Source organism: Lichenostomus cassidix, chromosome 4, assembly GCF_008360975.1.
Source record: "Lichenostomus cassidix isolate B80296 chromosome 4, HeHo_3.0, whole genome shotgun sequence".
NCBI classification, from domain to species: domain Eukaryota; kingdom Metazoa; phylum Chordata; class Aves; order Passeriformes; family Meliphagidae; genus Lichenostomus; species Lichenostomus cassidix.
In genome coordinates this window covers 24,085,126-24,101,857 of record NC_139484.1, presented here as the reverse complement: position 1 = coordinate 24,101,857, position 16,732 = coordinate 24,085,126, and the positions used below count along the sequence as shown (strand labels likewise).

The window sequence follows — 16,732 nt, the reverse complement described above, 5'->3', positions numbered from 1 at the left end:
CTACTGATTTCTCACTTCCCTAAATTCTCCATCTTACCTTCAATATCTGTTTTTATTCTGCTGATACAGAATTCTGGACATCACACTATCAATCTTACGCCATAAAAGTGTATGAATCACCTCTATTCTACATTCTGCTCATAAGAATCTCATCAAGACTTTTTACCCAATAATTGTACTGGGTAAGCATCATCAGTGCACTAGACAGCATCATCATGGCTCCCTCTCCCAAGAAATGACAGATAAGATGATCTTTTAAAGTTCCTTTCAACACAGGCTGTACTTTGATTAACAGCTATTTGACAAATCCTCTGATGTCACTGTTAGAGTGTTCTCCATTTTGCATACATGTTTTGTTTGACATTTCAGATATTTATTAACTTTCCTGAAGAACTGCACTTTCTTAGTTGATGCCTGTCCTCCCCAACACAAAAGTGATTTGCACAAATTATATTCTTATAAACAACTTTCTAAAGTCATTTGAATACAAGATTTGTTGTACCAACAACCACTTGCTTGCTAGTTGGGGAAAAATCTTTGTTTCTTGGATTTTTAAAAAAATATTTCATGATATTTTAGATCTTGTGCATCCATCTAACTTCTGTGCTCAACTACTTAGTACTTTCAAAGCTAACAAACATCTGTTTACTTCAAAAGAAAATATCTGAATTAAGTCTTACTACCACTTTGATAAAGTAGCTAACTGAAGGAAGACGCATATAAAGCATTTCCTTTCCCATCTTGGGCCAATATACCTTGAGGCCTCTCTCAAGCACAACAGATTCTAAGAAATATCCTCTACTTGTCAAGAAATGCTGCAGTCTAACAGAAAACAGAGAAATATAACTAATGGTTTGGTTTAGTACATGAAAAGGCTTTATTGGTGCCCAAAGGAGGAAAAGAATTCTCTGTATTCACATTAATATTTTTGAAGATTGTGAATGTGAAGATTTTGAATGAGCTGTTTTAACATTAAAACATTCAGTACAGTTGAATGCCAGCATCCAGATACATTAGGTACTATCTTAAACAATTTACAACATCAACAGGGGGGGGTAAAAATAATAATTGCTGAGGGCAGAAGAGGTTTTTTTGGCAATAATTTTAAAAGGTAACACGTATCTAAAACACCAGTTTCTGGGAGTTTCTTTAGTCTTTTTTAACATGAAGTATGTAATGAAGGTACAAGCTGAACAGAACTACACAGAAGAGTGCTAAGAAAGAAGTTCAATGGAAGGCTGGTCTAAGCATGGAATCATAAATTGTTTCTAATTTTACATTAGCCCAGTTTTCCAAGTAAGTCCCTAACCATCCGTACTTTGCACTATGGCCTGATTTTTCCATACTGATTTTTCAGTCATGCTAGATTAAATACTCAAAGTAGCAAGAAGAGTTAGACATGCAGCAATTTCTAAGGTATTAGAAGGAGTCATTGTCATCATGGATTATTATCATTATGAAAGGCATTGAATAAAAAAATACAAAGGACTAGTTCCATGTCTGATTAAGTTTGTTATATGGATCTGTCAGGCCTGCAGCTTATTAAAATGTTGGAATTAACTACCTTGTCATAGGCATGGAACCTACGAAAATCCAGAATTTGTAAGAAATACCACAGAGTCACATGCAGAAAGATAAAAATCAAGAAGAATTAAGATAGTTTTGTGCTAACTACATCTATGCTGTATGAGAATTGCACTTTTTTCCCCACCTCCATTTCGAATTTCGGCCTGAATCAGCTCCTGTTTCAGCCCTTCAATTTCTTTCTTCAGTTTAGCATTTTCTACACGGAGCTTCTTCTCCTCTCGGAGAGATGCCTGCAAGACTAGAGTTGACACATTAATAATGACAGGTTTCAATAACTAGCATTCATCACTTTGGACACAGTGGTTTGTTTTTTAAGTGAAACATGGTAAACCATATAGCACAAAAGCAAAAACTTTCAAGGAGTGTATCATCACAAATATTTTGTAATCATTTTCTTTGTTGCTGAAATAGCCATTTTTACAATACTTATATAATCAAGTTGGTTCTAAATATACTATCTTCTCAGTCCCCTAAATAGAATCACAAGAGAAAACTCCAAGAAACCTACAGAAAAACCTTGACCATGTTTGTAATACAGAGCATCTTAAGTCACTGGTACAATACAAAGTATCAAAGTTGAAGGTATGATACTCTTGAGAGAATACCATAGTCGTGAAAAAGCAGTAACAAATTCAGGATAATGCATAGTCTCATATTCTTTCCAACTCTCTTACTCCCTTCAAATGGAGTAATTTCCTATCAAATTTCCATAATTTGTTTGTCATTAATTCTTCCTCATCCATACTTCTTCTATTTCAGAATAAGCAGCTTCAAAAAAAAAAACCCACAAAAAATTGAACTGCACAAACCACAGTGAAATGTGCCCAGTGAAAGGACAGTGAAATGGTGTTACAATTACAAGGTCTGTCTTGGAGAATTTGAAACACACTTAAAAGGCTGACAGCACCAAATGTTCTCATTTTCTCCAATGAGCATTCATTGTTAACCATCTGGTTAACAGGTTTATCATAAGATAGGTAAATCCTTACTGGCTTTTTCCTTGAGCAGAGCAACTTGTTGCTTGAGGTACTCAATAACTTGATCAGCCTCTGCACCCTTCTGCTCCAGTCTGTTCAGCACTGCGTTGTTGGCTGCCATCTTTACCAAAAAACGGGATAAAAACCTAGACAAACAACAGACAGTCTCAAATTAATGACTTCTTCATGCAATAACACTATTATCTCTTACCATGTCAAGCACTTCCCAAATCAGTTGCTGAATAAGAAAACTTGCTAAGTGAACAAGCTGGGCTCCCACCTCCTAACTCAAAGCCCAAACAAAAAGCAATGTTAAACACAATCTGATGTTTGACAGCTGCTTTCAAGTATTTTGGAAGAAAAGCTGTTTTTCTTCACAGCTGCAGAAAACATGTTCTTCCTTCATGAAACAGAAAAAAATAAATCTACCTTCCCTGAAAGAAAGGTATAAATATATTGCGGGGAGAAGGGGAAGGAAATAAAAGGGAGAAGATTGGACAGGAGAACGCTGTATCCTGGGCTTAACTAAAAAAAATATACTAAGTGTATACCAAATTTGAGACTAAGAAAATGGACTCATCCGACAAAAAATTTCAAACTTTTCTAAAAAATTTATTCAGAATATATTGAACACTTCATACATTGTGGTTGTGCATATACTAAGAATTTACTATTGTTTTATTTTCAATACTCAGAATTCATGAATATTTTTACTTATCTCAGATAAAACCAATTTTTATTGCAGGTTTACACCTTCAGTTATTTTAGCACCAATTTTAACTGTTTGATTCTGTATTCACTGAAACTGAAGGGTCAGCACACAGATAACAAAGAAGCAGGGAACACAAAAGACCAGCAAAGAGCACAAATTGCTGTCTAACTTCCTTTTACTGTATTCATCATTTACTAAGGTTTCACAAATGTTTCAGAAATTAGCCATGCCTTGCGTACAGACTTTATTTCTTGATAGCTTCCAAATCTGCCTACTTTCTTTCTCAGCAACATTTGTGTCTAAACACAAGAGCTCTAATAGTGCAACAGAATGATGAAATACAGTTACAGTCACTCATATCTGCAGTAGATAGTGCTTTTTCCCTCCCACACAGTATCTAAATGAGGAAAGAATCTGTACTAACAGCTGCCTCATCTGTAAATCAAGAAAACTGGTTACAGGTGGGAAGAAAAGATCTTTACAAGCAATGGTGACTTAACTCCTGTGAGGTGATTTAATTCCTGTGAATTTGTCCATCAACCGCAACAAAGGGAAGAATTGGTAAGAAAAAGGCAATCCAGGCACATGTATTGGCTGGTCAACTTTATCAAAATCCAAAAATGTCTTTTCTCATATCAAATGGGCAGAAAACTTCCTGTTTTATTCCAAGACTATTCTAACACTATGATCTAAATCTGGTTTTAACATACAAATATTCCCTGTTGGGATTTGCAACCAAAGTGATGCTGAAGACAAAGCAGATCAGAAATAACTGAAAGGTGAACAGATACAATCACACTCATCCAGTGCTAACACAATGCTTCTGCTGCGTTCTAAGTTCTGATCTTATGTTATAAATAACTCAAATAGCCACAGCAATATATCTAAATAAATGAAACATATTAATAGTAAAAAAGACCCAGAAAACAAATGACAAATATTCAGGAACAGTGTATTTGAAAGTTCCCAAAGTAAAATTCACAAAACCAGAGAGAGGCGTAACAATCAGATGATGCACGGGGTATCTTGCAAATGTGATTCAAGAACCAGCATCCTGCCTTCTTTGCAATGCAATACAATCAAAGGCTGTTCTACACACACTGTTTCACTTAAAGGTGTAAGAGTACTATTGCCATCACACCTTCCACTCATCCACGATGCATTTTCTTTTAAAAGAAAGAAACTCTATTGGAGCAAAAGAGCAGGAAAATCTCTCCAGGACAAATAAACTAATTTTGATATTCAAATTAATCTCTGCTAACAAGCAAATACTTTTGTTTTCAAAGGTAGACTGAAAACAGAGAGTCTGAAAAAGGAAAACAGTGATTCCAATAAGTTACTAATTGAGATGTCCAATGGAAACAGACATAAAACTATTATGGCACAACACAGCATAATACAAAGCCTGGGATATTACTGTCTGCATACCAGTAAGATTTCTTGCAAGCTACAAATTCTCTCAGGGGTACTCAATACAAACAGTGGAAACTCTGCCAGCAAAAACAGAAATGCTACTAAAACTTCAAAGTGAATAAAATTGGTACGTTTTATAGATTTTAGCCAAGTTGGCTAATGAACTGAAGATCTGGAAATGAAGTTACATTACTACAATTTTCCCACTTGTCAAATAAATTTCTGTAAAGCTAGTACTGTAACAATAACACAAAGGAATAGGTATTTCCGACGCTAATATGAAAACAGGCTGAAGTAAACTGCTGCACAAGCACAGGAACCCATACAGCACAGCGACAAAACTGTATCCAAAAAGTGGACATTAAAAAATAAAATCAAATCCACCCTTTATTACAGAATACGAAACACATCAAAAAAATTAGAACTGCAACTATCAAAGGTTACAGTCAATTATCTTCTTTTTTTTTTTAATTTTTTTTTAACCTTAACTCTACTTCATTTGTCCTCTATTATCCTGAGACCCTCACACAAAAAAATTCATGAACTAAATACATGAACCAACATTGGAAAGAAAAGCAGAAATAATATGGCTTTAAAACCAGCATCATAGCTCATTACTGATACTTTCTGACCTGTTTAGGAGAAAATGTCCCAAAGGGCAACTGAAAGTAAAGTCACTTCATCCAATTGTGCCTAATGAGCTCCTCTCCCTTGTTTTGAAAGACAGGATTGGAGTAGCTACATTCAGACATTCTGAAAAGGTCCTCCTGAAGTTACCTGCTTGCTTTAGCTACAGAGAATTGTTTTATCTCAGACCTCTTAGGACTGCTTTGTTACTTGCAAGAACTTGCAAGAACACCCAGAACTGCTCCAAAACCCACTTGCTCCACTCAGTGGAACTCAACCTTGAAATTAAAAACTCAAGGCGTACAGTTCACCAGGCTATACATCAACACATGAAAACTGTTTAATTTCTCATCATTCTACTTGCTTATTAAGAGAATTGCCCATCTTTTTTAAAACTGAAAGCACTGCTTGCTGCCATTCCCTCACAGGTGAAAACAGGCATTATCCTACATTGTTGCTCAAAAACAAGTAGTGTGGAAATGTCCCTAAAGTGGCAGACTCTACAATAAATCAAGATTTGTCATAATGTACAAATTACCCCAAAATTTCAACATGTTTTATAAATACTTGTTTATCAACACTGGCCTCAGCCTCAGAATATATCCAAATCAGAAACTGAACACACAAAAGACGCTAAAAACATAAACCTGGTTGTAGCTTACTCTTCAATATTAATACTGTCTATTGTTAAAAGCAAGAAAAAGCCAAAACCCCCATTAAATTAATGACAAAATTTAAAACTTAAACTTTAAAAATTAATTTTGGAATCTATTCATAGTCTGAACATGGAACCAATTACTTTTCATTATTGGAAAAGCAATCATTAAATGGAAAAAAAAAAAAACCAAAACAAAACCAAACCACGAACAAAGCAAAATAAAAAGCAACACCTGAAACTGGAAAACAACTGACTCCTAAAGCCTAAAATAATTAGCTCTGAGCATTCCTTTTTCCAGCTGGAAGTTTTAAAAAGCTCAGTACTTTGAAGTTCTCAGCTTTTTCTTGCAATGCTTTGCTAATGTCAACAGACAAAGTAAGATTACAACTGCAGGAGATTTAACCGCAAGTGCCTGCTTCTCCTTTCTTCCTGTCCCATGTACACATTAATTCCTTCACAGTAAGAGGGTAAACTTTTACAGCTCACCACACCTGGGCAGCATTCTCCTCTGCACGGAGCTTTGCTCTCACCCATCACTGCTCTTTGCTCTGTGCTTGCTACAGAGGAATCAAGTATTCCTAGGGCAAAGCTAATCCTATTCATCTTTAACAAAGAGCAGATAACAATCACAAAATGGCCCAGGTGGCATTCTCTGTGAGGCACATGTTTATGGTATGTTTATGAGTGGCTGCCAACCAAGACCTGATTTTATTTTCTCTCTAGAGGAAAAAAATAAACATCTGCAAAAGGATAGGGTGGCTTTTCAATTGAGATGATCTATTTAAATCAAACCGAACCAATGGCTTATTCTAAAAGTTTTTGACAACACAAATGTAATTTCTCTGATGCTAACTAAAGTTCAGTAATTTAACTACAGAAAAATTTTAAATGTTAATTCCTTTTCCTAAGCTTTTAGCCTTAAATCTCAAGCAGATCTCTAATTAAACTATTTTTCTTCCTTTGTGAGATTATGGCCAACTTGCCCAGCAAAGTATTCTACTTTCTGTAAAAGACCAAGTACCAACAATCACTTTGCTTCTGCAAGAAGTGTGTTCAAAGACTTCTATCTGAGCATCTTTTCTGAGTATGGTCATTTCTGGCAGACAATCTTACAGAAACCCATAAACATAACAGAATGTGCCAGCTGTTTGCCAGATTCTCCTTCCCTATGCTTTGCACTTCTATGAACTGTGAGGATACAGTAAATCAGATTTGAGAATCTCACATCACACCTTTTTATTCTGCAAGGTAAGGAACAACAGCTGATCAAAACAGAAGAAAGCAGACTGGAAGGAAGTATGTTTTCTTTGGCTGAACCAAAGCATTACTGCAAATAGGCAATTGTTGTAACTCATTCCACCCATTCTCATCTTGGAGAATTGAGATCCGTGCTTTAAAAATCAATTATCTCTTAAAGGTTTCTCCTAACTTCTGATAAAGTGTTCCAGACCTGATGCTGTCAGCATCTTTGGCTAAGATTTAGAACATGTAATTCGATGATTTCACATTTTTGGTAAAAAAACTTACTGTCTAGTTTTCAAACTTCTGAAAATTTAAACAATATAAAAAACGCCAACCCAATACATAGGAGAGCTACTATTAATCTGTTTTGAGATCAAATCTTAGTTTTGGCTTGATAATCCCTGTACTTCAGTCTTAAGTAAAGCAAAGAAAATCAGCAGCAGCTCCCAATGTGTCTTAGGGAAGCAATGGCCTTCTAAGTGTTTAGAAATTATTCCAATTGTTACAATGGCCAAACAAAATGTTTACAAATTTCCAATGAAATAGCTCTATTGCTAGGACATTTTGAAATCAGGTATATTTAATAAGTTTCATGCAATTATATTTATCACTACCACAAAAGGTTGGTTACTCTTGTATTTTCCTAAAAAAAGAAAAGTCTTTTTAATATAAGCAAAATGAAATTACAGCCTAAAATGTAAGAGGGTATTATAAAGTATGGCACTACAGCTTTAGAATTTTGTGATTGAAGAAAAGACATCAGAACTCATCTTCCTTTCTCCCCAAATGGTCATATAACAGGGGCTTTAAACAGTTGAATAACCAGATTTTTTTTCTTTTAGCTCTTAAATACAATTTATTAAGTATTCATTAGCTGTAAGCTTCCATGTAGTCAGTATTGAAAGGAATTTGCCAAGCACCAAATTAGTAGGCAAAGTTGCACATTTTTGCCATATGTTATTTCAACTCACATCTTTGGCACTGAGAAAGTCAGAATAATTGCTTTGCAGATTTTCAAACACCCAAAATGTCTAACACAGCCCATCCAAGTAGCAATGTCAGCTCTGTGGAATGATTTGCTAGCTCTGGAGACTACAGCCCAACCCTTCTGGCTGCCAGATAAATCAGGCTCAATCCCAGCTGCGGACAGGTCCTTTTAGCAGTCCTAAGAGCCTACCCCTCCCTATTTTAAAGGGCTGTAAATAGTAAAAACACAGAAAACTCAACTTTTTCATATTGAAAAACACTGCAGCATGAAAGAGGGTTTTTTTTAACATGATGGAACATCACACAACAAAAGGCTGATCCTCCAATTCTGAGGATTTGGTACCAATTTTGAGGCAATAGAAGTTACTTATAGTAATGACTTTTTAAACATGAAGACAAGTCTGCCTTGAAAGGGAATGACGTACCAAAGTTACAAGCAAGTCACAGCATTAATCAGACAGGCAAAAATCAAATCTATGAGAAGCAATGGAGTAAGGAAGTAAGACAGGCACACACTGCAACATAGAGAGCAGAAGCATGAAGCTGACTGGCTTAATTTGCATTAAAATGGATGTTGTGGATTGATATGGTAGAGATCATTAGAAACTCAATAGTCAGAAGTAAAAATAGTGTTAGTATTTTGTTCAATTTGCATTTCAAGACTTTAGTAGATGCCACAGTGTGTTAATTAACTGCATCATACCCTAACATGCTATAGCTGCAACACTCAAAAGGTTAAGAGTACCTGCAGTTTCATTCACATCCCTGATGTAAACTTGTGCTAAATGTCTATTCAGGGAGAAGTTTCTACTAATGCTTGCATCAGTCCAATTCTGAATCAACTTTGTGTTCTTTCCTACCCCTGTGCAGACACTCCAAGGACTAAACAAAGCAGAGACATGACTACCCTTAAGGAGTTCTGTCCAGGTTAAGACAGCAGTTGAGTATTTGGATGTGGTCTTTAACAAAATTTACACCTTCATTTACTAATCGGAGAAGTCTGCCCTGTTACAGAATAGACAAGGATGGCTCACAACATAGCTCAAGAAAAGCAAATTCTTTGTGCTGCTCAAGTCTCACCAGGTTACACACCCACTGCATCTGCCAGGTCCCCTGCAAGGGCTGTAGAGATTCATCTGGTTGTGCTTTGTAGTGCAGTCTGCAATTTAAGTAGCAGCTCACATGCCAAAACACTTGGACAGCCTTATGTATTTTTCAGCAATGTTTATCTTTCAAATCCCACTGCATTCATATTTTAATAATACTATCAAAATCTTTCAGTAAATGACCACCACATGCACAAGAAATTCCCACAATAAATCCCATGACAGAAAAGATGCAACACCCACAACACGCTCCCTCATTTCTTTGACCGTAATCACAAATTTCCAAACCCCAAATACATCCAGTTCTTTGGAACAGAAAGCTTACATCAAAAACTGGCAAGTTTTTTGGTGGGTTTTTCATTTACTTTGTTTTTCTTTCACTTCATTGGGGTTTTTTATACATTTAAAAGCTTAAATTACCAAATCACAGCGTATCCAGTGGTTATATATAGATGTGTGTTCATATACAAATAAAAATACATATATTAAAAAGTATTTGCTATTCATGTCTCAAAGTATCCTCATAAAACATCCCTGACAGGTGATGAACTTTACAATTACAGACACACACATATGCCTATAAATTCAGAAATTTAAGAGGACTCAGCTGCATCTGGACAAGTCTGCAAGGTCAGCATATGCCACAGGAACTCGAAGAATCTGTACTGTGGTTCACCCTCTAGGGTTTTACTGGGAAAGTAAAGTGAAAGCTTTAGATTACTATTGTAACTACAGAGTAAACTACTCATAAATCAGATAGAAGAATCAGAACTGCACTGAAATCTACCTGTTAATGCCAAGTAGAACACTTTCTTAGGCCTTTTATTGTAACTTTATCCTAAAAGAAGAGAACATTAATCCTGCTTCCTTAATTTAGAGCAAGTACAGCAGTTATAGAAAGGAAAAGAAAGAGTTGTTTACACTCGCTCCCTAAGAGAAGTCTCAGTTGAGAACAAAGATATGTATTTTTAAATATGTCTCTAAATCTGGTATTTTTCTTTTGGGTCTGTCAGAGCCCAAAAGGGATAAAAATCCTTGTCAAAAGCCCTAGCTGCTAAAAAGACACTTAAAAATATATTTTCCTTAGAAACTTCAAGAGTTTGGAAAAAAGAGTATCATTAAACAATGTATTTTATGTCTCCAACAGTCTGCAAAATAATGGTATTGGTAGGTGGTTCAGAGGAACATTGATCCCCCTGTTCCATTTCAATTCATAATGCTCTTAATATCTGAAACATGTCTGCTAGTTATCTTACATAGTACAACTATGTTAGAAAATAATCTTGAAATTTACTACTTTTACATTAATATCAGCTTTTCTACATGTAAAAGTAGTATTTTGTAGCACAGCTAAAGGAAAACAGCATTTAACTATTCAATTTAAACAAGTCCTCAAGTTAAAAATAACCACTATTTACTCACAAAAGCAAACAGCATGCAGATGGATTGTGAAAGAATGTGTGTCCTCTAACTTCAGACACATTAGCAACTGCTGCTATTTACTGGGACAGAAACTTTGGGTGTTCTTTATGTGGGCCAGATAAAAGCTGAATAAAAAACTGAAAACATGCATGTTTGTGTGCGCATATCTGTGTGTAATCAATGCAAGAATAATGGCAAACATCTTTTAATGGAGAGCAGCAAAGCTGTCAAACATAACTTTTAGGGGAAAAGCAGTCCTTGATGAACTTTGAGCCTGCAGCTGCAGCACCTTATTTACACAGAAAAAACCCTCCCCCACACATCACAAATAATTGTACTTTCTAATGCTGAATTTACTCACATAATGGAATAGGATGGTATTTTAATGAAAACCTATACAGATACTAACTGTACTAACCCTGTGCATAAAAATTTTTTTTTCAGCTGTGGTATGAAAAGTCTAAATGAACTTCTGTATCTAAAGTGGGCTGAAATTTATCCTCAGCAGCCAGAAGCAGTTTCATGTCACTTCAAAACCACGTGCCAGCAGTATCTACCACTTCTTTGTAGCTGTATATAGTGAGAAGCACTTCAGATTTACAGCTTTTAAAATTTCTAGGAGGAAAATTATTTCCCCTCTTTTAATACTGATCTGATCATCAGAAAAAAAAACAATCAGAAAAACAAACTCCCTGTGCACTCATCTTGGATGTTGAGAGGGCTGATGTCAGCTATTAAGACTGATAGTCTCTGACAGAAGAATCCTCCAAGTAGCTTTTGGGGAATAGCCATTTTTCATTTACGGATTCAAACTACAGAAACAAAAGAAATTTGGAGAGAAGTTGAGCTAAATTCTAATTTTGCTGTATTCCAAATTCTTCTACTAAAAATCCAGTAATTTTTTTAACAATTATTTTCAATTAAAATATCTTGGTTTAACATCTTCAAAAGTGTTAATTTGCAGTTCAGTTTTCAGTAAAACGCAAAGGAAAAAGAAAATATCTGTGCCTGTTCTTACCACAAGCATTATTTTATAGATGGTCATTTGGATGTGGAATTACTTACCCACTGTGATGTAGCAGGGTAACTGAACCCCCTAAGAAAAGATTAATTTCCCTGGGGTACAATTCAGTGTCATATCCTAGTTGGCAACAGGGACTTCCTTAGTGTGTGATTGTTACCAATTATTGGAGCCCTTCACACAGAAGGTTTCAAACCTTACAGTAGGACTAGCACAGCTGTGAACTTAGGGCCTTCATTCCAGAGCAGCTGCCAGCAAGCCAAATGCAGTGCCTCTTGCATGCCATGCAGCAACCCCTGCACTCCTGTGGGAACAGCAGTCCCCAGCTGCCCCAGACAAATGAGCTGCTGAAATGATCTGTCCACTTATCTCGAGAGTCTGAAACACAATGCCACTACAAAGCTGTATATTAAACTGTAATTGAGAAACACTCTGGGATAGAAATCAGATCCAACAGCCATGGATAGTTTCTGAGAGAGGGTCCTGAAGTCAGAAACTAAGCTTTAAACTATTAATTTGTACTCAGTTATGCTGGGAAAGCTCCTGATGAGAAGGAAATGGAACTAAAAGTCTTCCATAACAGGGAGTTTCATGCCAAAAGATTGAAGCAAATGACCTCAAGAAGACATGTGCTAACTTGAGGCAATTTTTGATGATGTTTAATGCATTACCAGCTGCCAGGAATTCAATTTTCCCTTAATCCAGAATAGAATCTCTGTCAGTATTTCAGAATTCTCAGGAAAGAATGAGCTCTACATGAACTGTGTTTAGCAGATGACGATTAAATACAGTACATGTTGCTTTCTAATATGAATGCTGGTTTAATCTTCCCTCTCTACAGTTTTGGAAGTCAAAGAACAGTTTCTAGGCTGTTAATTTATACAAAGCAGCAGTTAATTTATACAAACCAAGAAATGAGAGTCGTGAGGCACTGAACAGGTTGCTGAGAGAAACTGACCAAGCCCCATCCCTGGAAGTGTTCAAGTCCAGACTGGATGGAGCTCTGAGCAACCTGGTCTAGTGGAAGGTATTCCTAGTCATGGCAGAGGGGTTGGAACTGCATGATCTTTAAGGTCCCTTTCAGCCCAAACCATTCTATGATTCAGTAACTGCACACAAAGTTGTGGAGGGACACAAAAATTATAAAAGCTAGGTCAACAGAGGCTATCTCTTTTCTGAACTTTCTGTCTGAAAATGTACACAGCAAAGAGGAACTTATCCAATTCTCATTTCAGTAAGGTAATAAAATCATTTTCCTAAGAAACATCAAGTGTCAACAAATGGCTACAACTGCTCTTATAGATGCTCATTGATGCATTTAATCTTCAAAATGTCAGACTATTGTGGCTCTAAGTTACAAATGTAACTCTAGAGATACCTTATCTTTCATCTTGATAGGCAGAAACTACTTCCTCACTTATGCCTTTAAAAGTAATTCGTACCTGTATTAATAATGTTCACACTCTGCATAGACAATAAGCAATAAAAGTAAGAAGACACTAAGATCCAAAATATCCACCATGTGCCAATCCTGAAACACAAGCCTTTTAAAGACGTTTTCTTTGTAGGGTTGAAGGAAGTCAAAGCTGGCATTTAGAAAAAATCCTGTAAAAAACTGATTTCTTTGTGTGTTGGCAATCTCTTGGTATTACAGATTACCATCCAAAAGCAGGCCATGACTTGCATCATGAGCAACTGTCCCCTAGAAAATGAACAGAAATCTGGCACATTGAACTTTGTAATAAAGAATGACAGCGATTGTCATGCCTAAAACTAGTTGTAACTGCTTAGAAATTTCTAACTGTACCAAACTTAAAAGCATTTGCTAGAAGTACAGAGCACACTCAGGCAAGGAACTTTTTCTATTTAAAAATAAACATGTATGTTTGGACAATTCAGGAACACTCAAATACGGTGATTATCTCAAAACACTTGAAGCCATCATGGCACCCAAGCAAACTAGCACATTTTAATTACGCTCAAAAAACCACTTCCCCTGATTCCATCTATCAAATCTATTCAACCAATTGGAACCAAAAGGGCTATATTTTCAGGAGGAAAAAAAAAATACCTGCTTGCAATATGTTTCATAGTTCTTATGAACTTCACCATTAGAAAACTTTATGGCTCAAAAAGCATAAAGTTAATGACTCAATCAATTAACACAACACTACACCACAAAATCTACAGAAAACAACTTCTCATCTGGGAGTCTATTAACCTGCCACGCCTGTCTGCTCCAGTTCAAAGAAAAAAAAATAGTTCAACTTCTAATTTCTCTAGAAAGCAAGTGTGAGGGACACAGGATGGAATAAGGGAGAAGCAAGTCAGGAAAGGCCTGACCAGCCACATTTTATTACAGGCAAACCGCCTCAGCTGCTCAAGAGGCTGCCCAAGCAATACTCATGTTGAACGTTTACATACTCAAGACCCCCTACAACTGGCACAGAGATTTGCCTTTGTTCAGATTCCCCTTTCCTGTCTCTCAACTTTTTCAAGACACTTCAAAGAAGATCAAAAAGCTTGAAAGAAATGCAGTTGTTTAGTCTACAGAAGAGAAGATAAATGGGAGACCTGGTCTTGTTCTTCAAAGACAAAGCAAGTTGGTACGAGAATGGGACTAAACTGTTCACCAGGTCTGAAAGACAGACATGAAAAAGAAAGCAAGATTTAAGTTCTGGAAAACTTTCAAGTAAGAGTAATAGACTGCACAGGCTGCTTTTGGAGACTGTGGAATATCCATCACTGGAAGGTTTTAAAAACAGGCTAGGCAAACATCTGTCAGAAGTGATTAAGTTATAATACATGAGAAGATTTTTTGCTCTTCTTCTGCTAAGGTTTTTTTTTTAACACCTCGTTACAAACCCAATCATACTTCTGTCTTTTACATGCCTGTGTTTTATTTATCATTAAAAACCATGCAGTAAAACCTATCTTTCTGTCATATTTCCACACATTCAAGTGTGTTTATTTGGGACAATATAATATACATCAAAGACTTGCTAAGTGTGAAAGCAGAATAAAGAAACCACCTGTGAAGTAAAATACCAATGCATTAAATTTACACTCACTCTGAATAAATTGACCTCTAACAACACAATGCAGACAGCACTGCATTTTTTGTCCTCCAAGAGAAAAAATTGTGAAAACTTCAACTGATGACTTACTGCTTCACTTCACTGCAGTCATCTGCAGTCATCAAGGTTTTCCTCAAAGGAATTTTCTTTAATAGATAGCACTTTTCCCCAAGCACAAAAAACCCCAAAATTAAATATTACAAATTATTAATAGAAAAAAAGAAAGCCAAAGGCTGCTTTGAGAAGTATCAAAATCTTTTTTGCACTGTATTAAATTACGAGTAAGGACAGCTTCCATCACAGTGGAGGGAAAAAGCCATCGGAGACCTTTTTCCTCCCCCTGCTGTTTAATACTAATGTAACCATGGAAATGAAAAATAAACATTGATTTCCCCTCACCCCCCGTAAGACAGGAAATCTAACAGGGAAAATGTTTCTTGCTAAAGGTAAGAACCATGCAGGTGACTGTTTAGAAGAACACATGGGTTTCTAGGGGTCTCTGCTGGACTGACATCACATAACCCATACCACAACAAGAAACAAGAGGTGCTGTTTGCTTTGCTCACATCTGATGTTCCTGCCAGCTGCCCCCTATGCTGACTCCTCAGTTTTACCTATGTTGTCTAGCATTTGACCTTCTTTAGGTTTTAGGTAACAATTCCTTAGAAGAGACAAACATGAATGAATACATTCACATGACAGTTGTGACATATAGCAATTAGATCATAATCAGGAAAGTTAAAAAAATATTAAACCAGATTTGTCCTTCTGCACACTTAAAGTTCTCATAAGTCAAAATTACTGCAACAAGAATATTTTGTTAACTTATGACAGGGTGAAGAGAATATATTATGATGAAGCTGTACTGATAAGCAATGACCACGGACACTACCTAAAAATACACAACACTGCCCCACCTTACTACAGATTTCATGTAAATATCCTGTATTGCAGAACTATTTGTGAAAAGCAATGACTTCCTTAAAAAAAAAAAAATCACTGAGTTAAAGCAACAGAACGAGCAAGAAATGCCAAGTGTTAGCTTGCAGTAGTATCATCTTTATTTTGCCAGCTGCAAAGCTCAGGTCAAAACCACTTCTTGATGAGCCTCAGCTATAACACTACCTGATATATACAGTACTGATATACACAGATATATTCACTGATATATACCCAGTATGTACAGTACTTCAGCAGTGCTGCCATATGTGGACTGGCAACATAACCATAAGCTCATCCCTGTTGATCCAATGCACATATCCCCACACAGAACATGTGCTGTATGTTAAACCCTTAAGTATCTCTACCGAGGAGGGACCAAGTACTGAATTATACTCTGTTTTTCACTCAGGTCTATACAAAAGTACAAAGAACGTTATACAATTAACCAAGAGTGAGGCAGCATCTACTTTTTCTCAAGTAACATAAAAGCTCAGTGGATACTCCGTGCATGTACTTTCCAGGTTAACACAGCACTTTCTTGAACGGCCTACCACTACGCTGCTTCTAAACCTTCATTCCACTGACGGAGCTGAATAAAGGAGCACATTCGATCTGAGCTGAACCACTTCACGGGCGGGAGCATCCTCCACGCAAAGCGCGGCACCTGACTTTGCAATGCCGCCCGACGGCTACAGAGCACGTCGAGCCTTGCGATAAAACCCCTCGTTTGGATTGAACCACGACCGTAACGCCGCTTCCCGCAGCTCTGCTGCCCCTTGTCAGCGGGCAGTACCGCACAAGGGCGGCCTCCCTACGGCCACAGGGCACCCCCGTACACCGACCCGCGCTGCGCTGGCTGCTCGAAGCAAATTAGCAGGAGTAAATTAACGGGACCCTGCCTGGCTCCCGCTCAGCCCAGGGAGCTCCGCCCGGCCCGGCCTGCGGGGTGCCCCAGGGCGCC

The 16,732-nt window shown here is 36.9% G+C and overlaps 1 protein-coding gene across 2 annotated transcripts in view; it reads right to left on the bottom strand.

Moving 5' to 3' along the window:
- Nucleotides 1–16,732, bottom strand: part of AIMP1 (aminoacyl tRNA synthetase complex interacting multifunctional protein 1) — a 30,507-nt gene that overhangs the window by 13,314 nt on the left and 461 nt on the right. Inside the window, exons 1-3 of one of the 2 annotated variants that reach the window (XM_085058347.1) lie at nucleotides 15,747–15,800; nucleotides 2,577–2,710; nucleotides 1,712–1,825 (exon numbers count right to left, since the gene is read on the bottom strand). In XM_085058347.1, the coding sequence (XP_084914473.1) occupies nucleotides 1,712–1,825; nucleotides 2,577–2,710; nucleotides 15,747–15,763 (265 nt within the window). In that variant the 5' untranslated portion in view covers nucleotides 15,764–15,800. Of the gene's footprint in view, nucleotides 1–1,711; nucleotides 1,826–2,576; nucleotides 2,711–15,746; nucleotides 15,801–16,732 lie in introns of those variants that run through there. The other variant, XM_085058348.1, reaches the window with a different exon arrangement.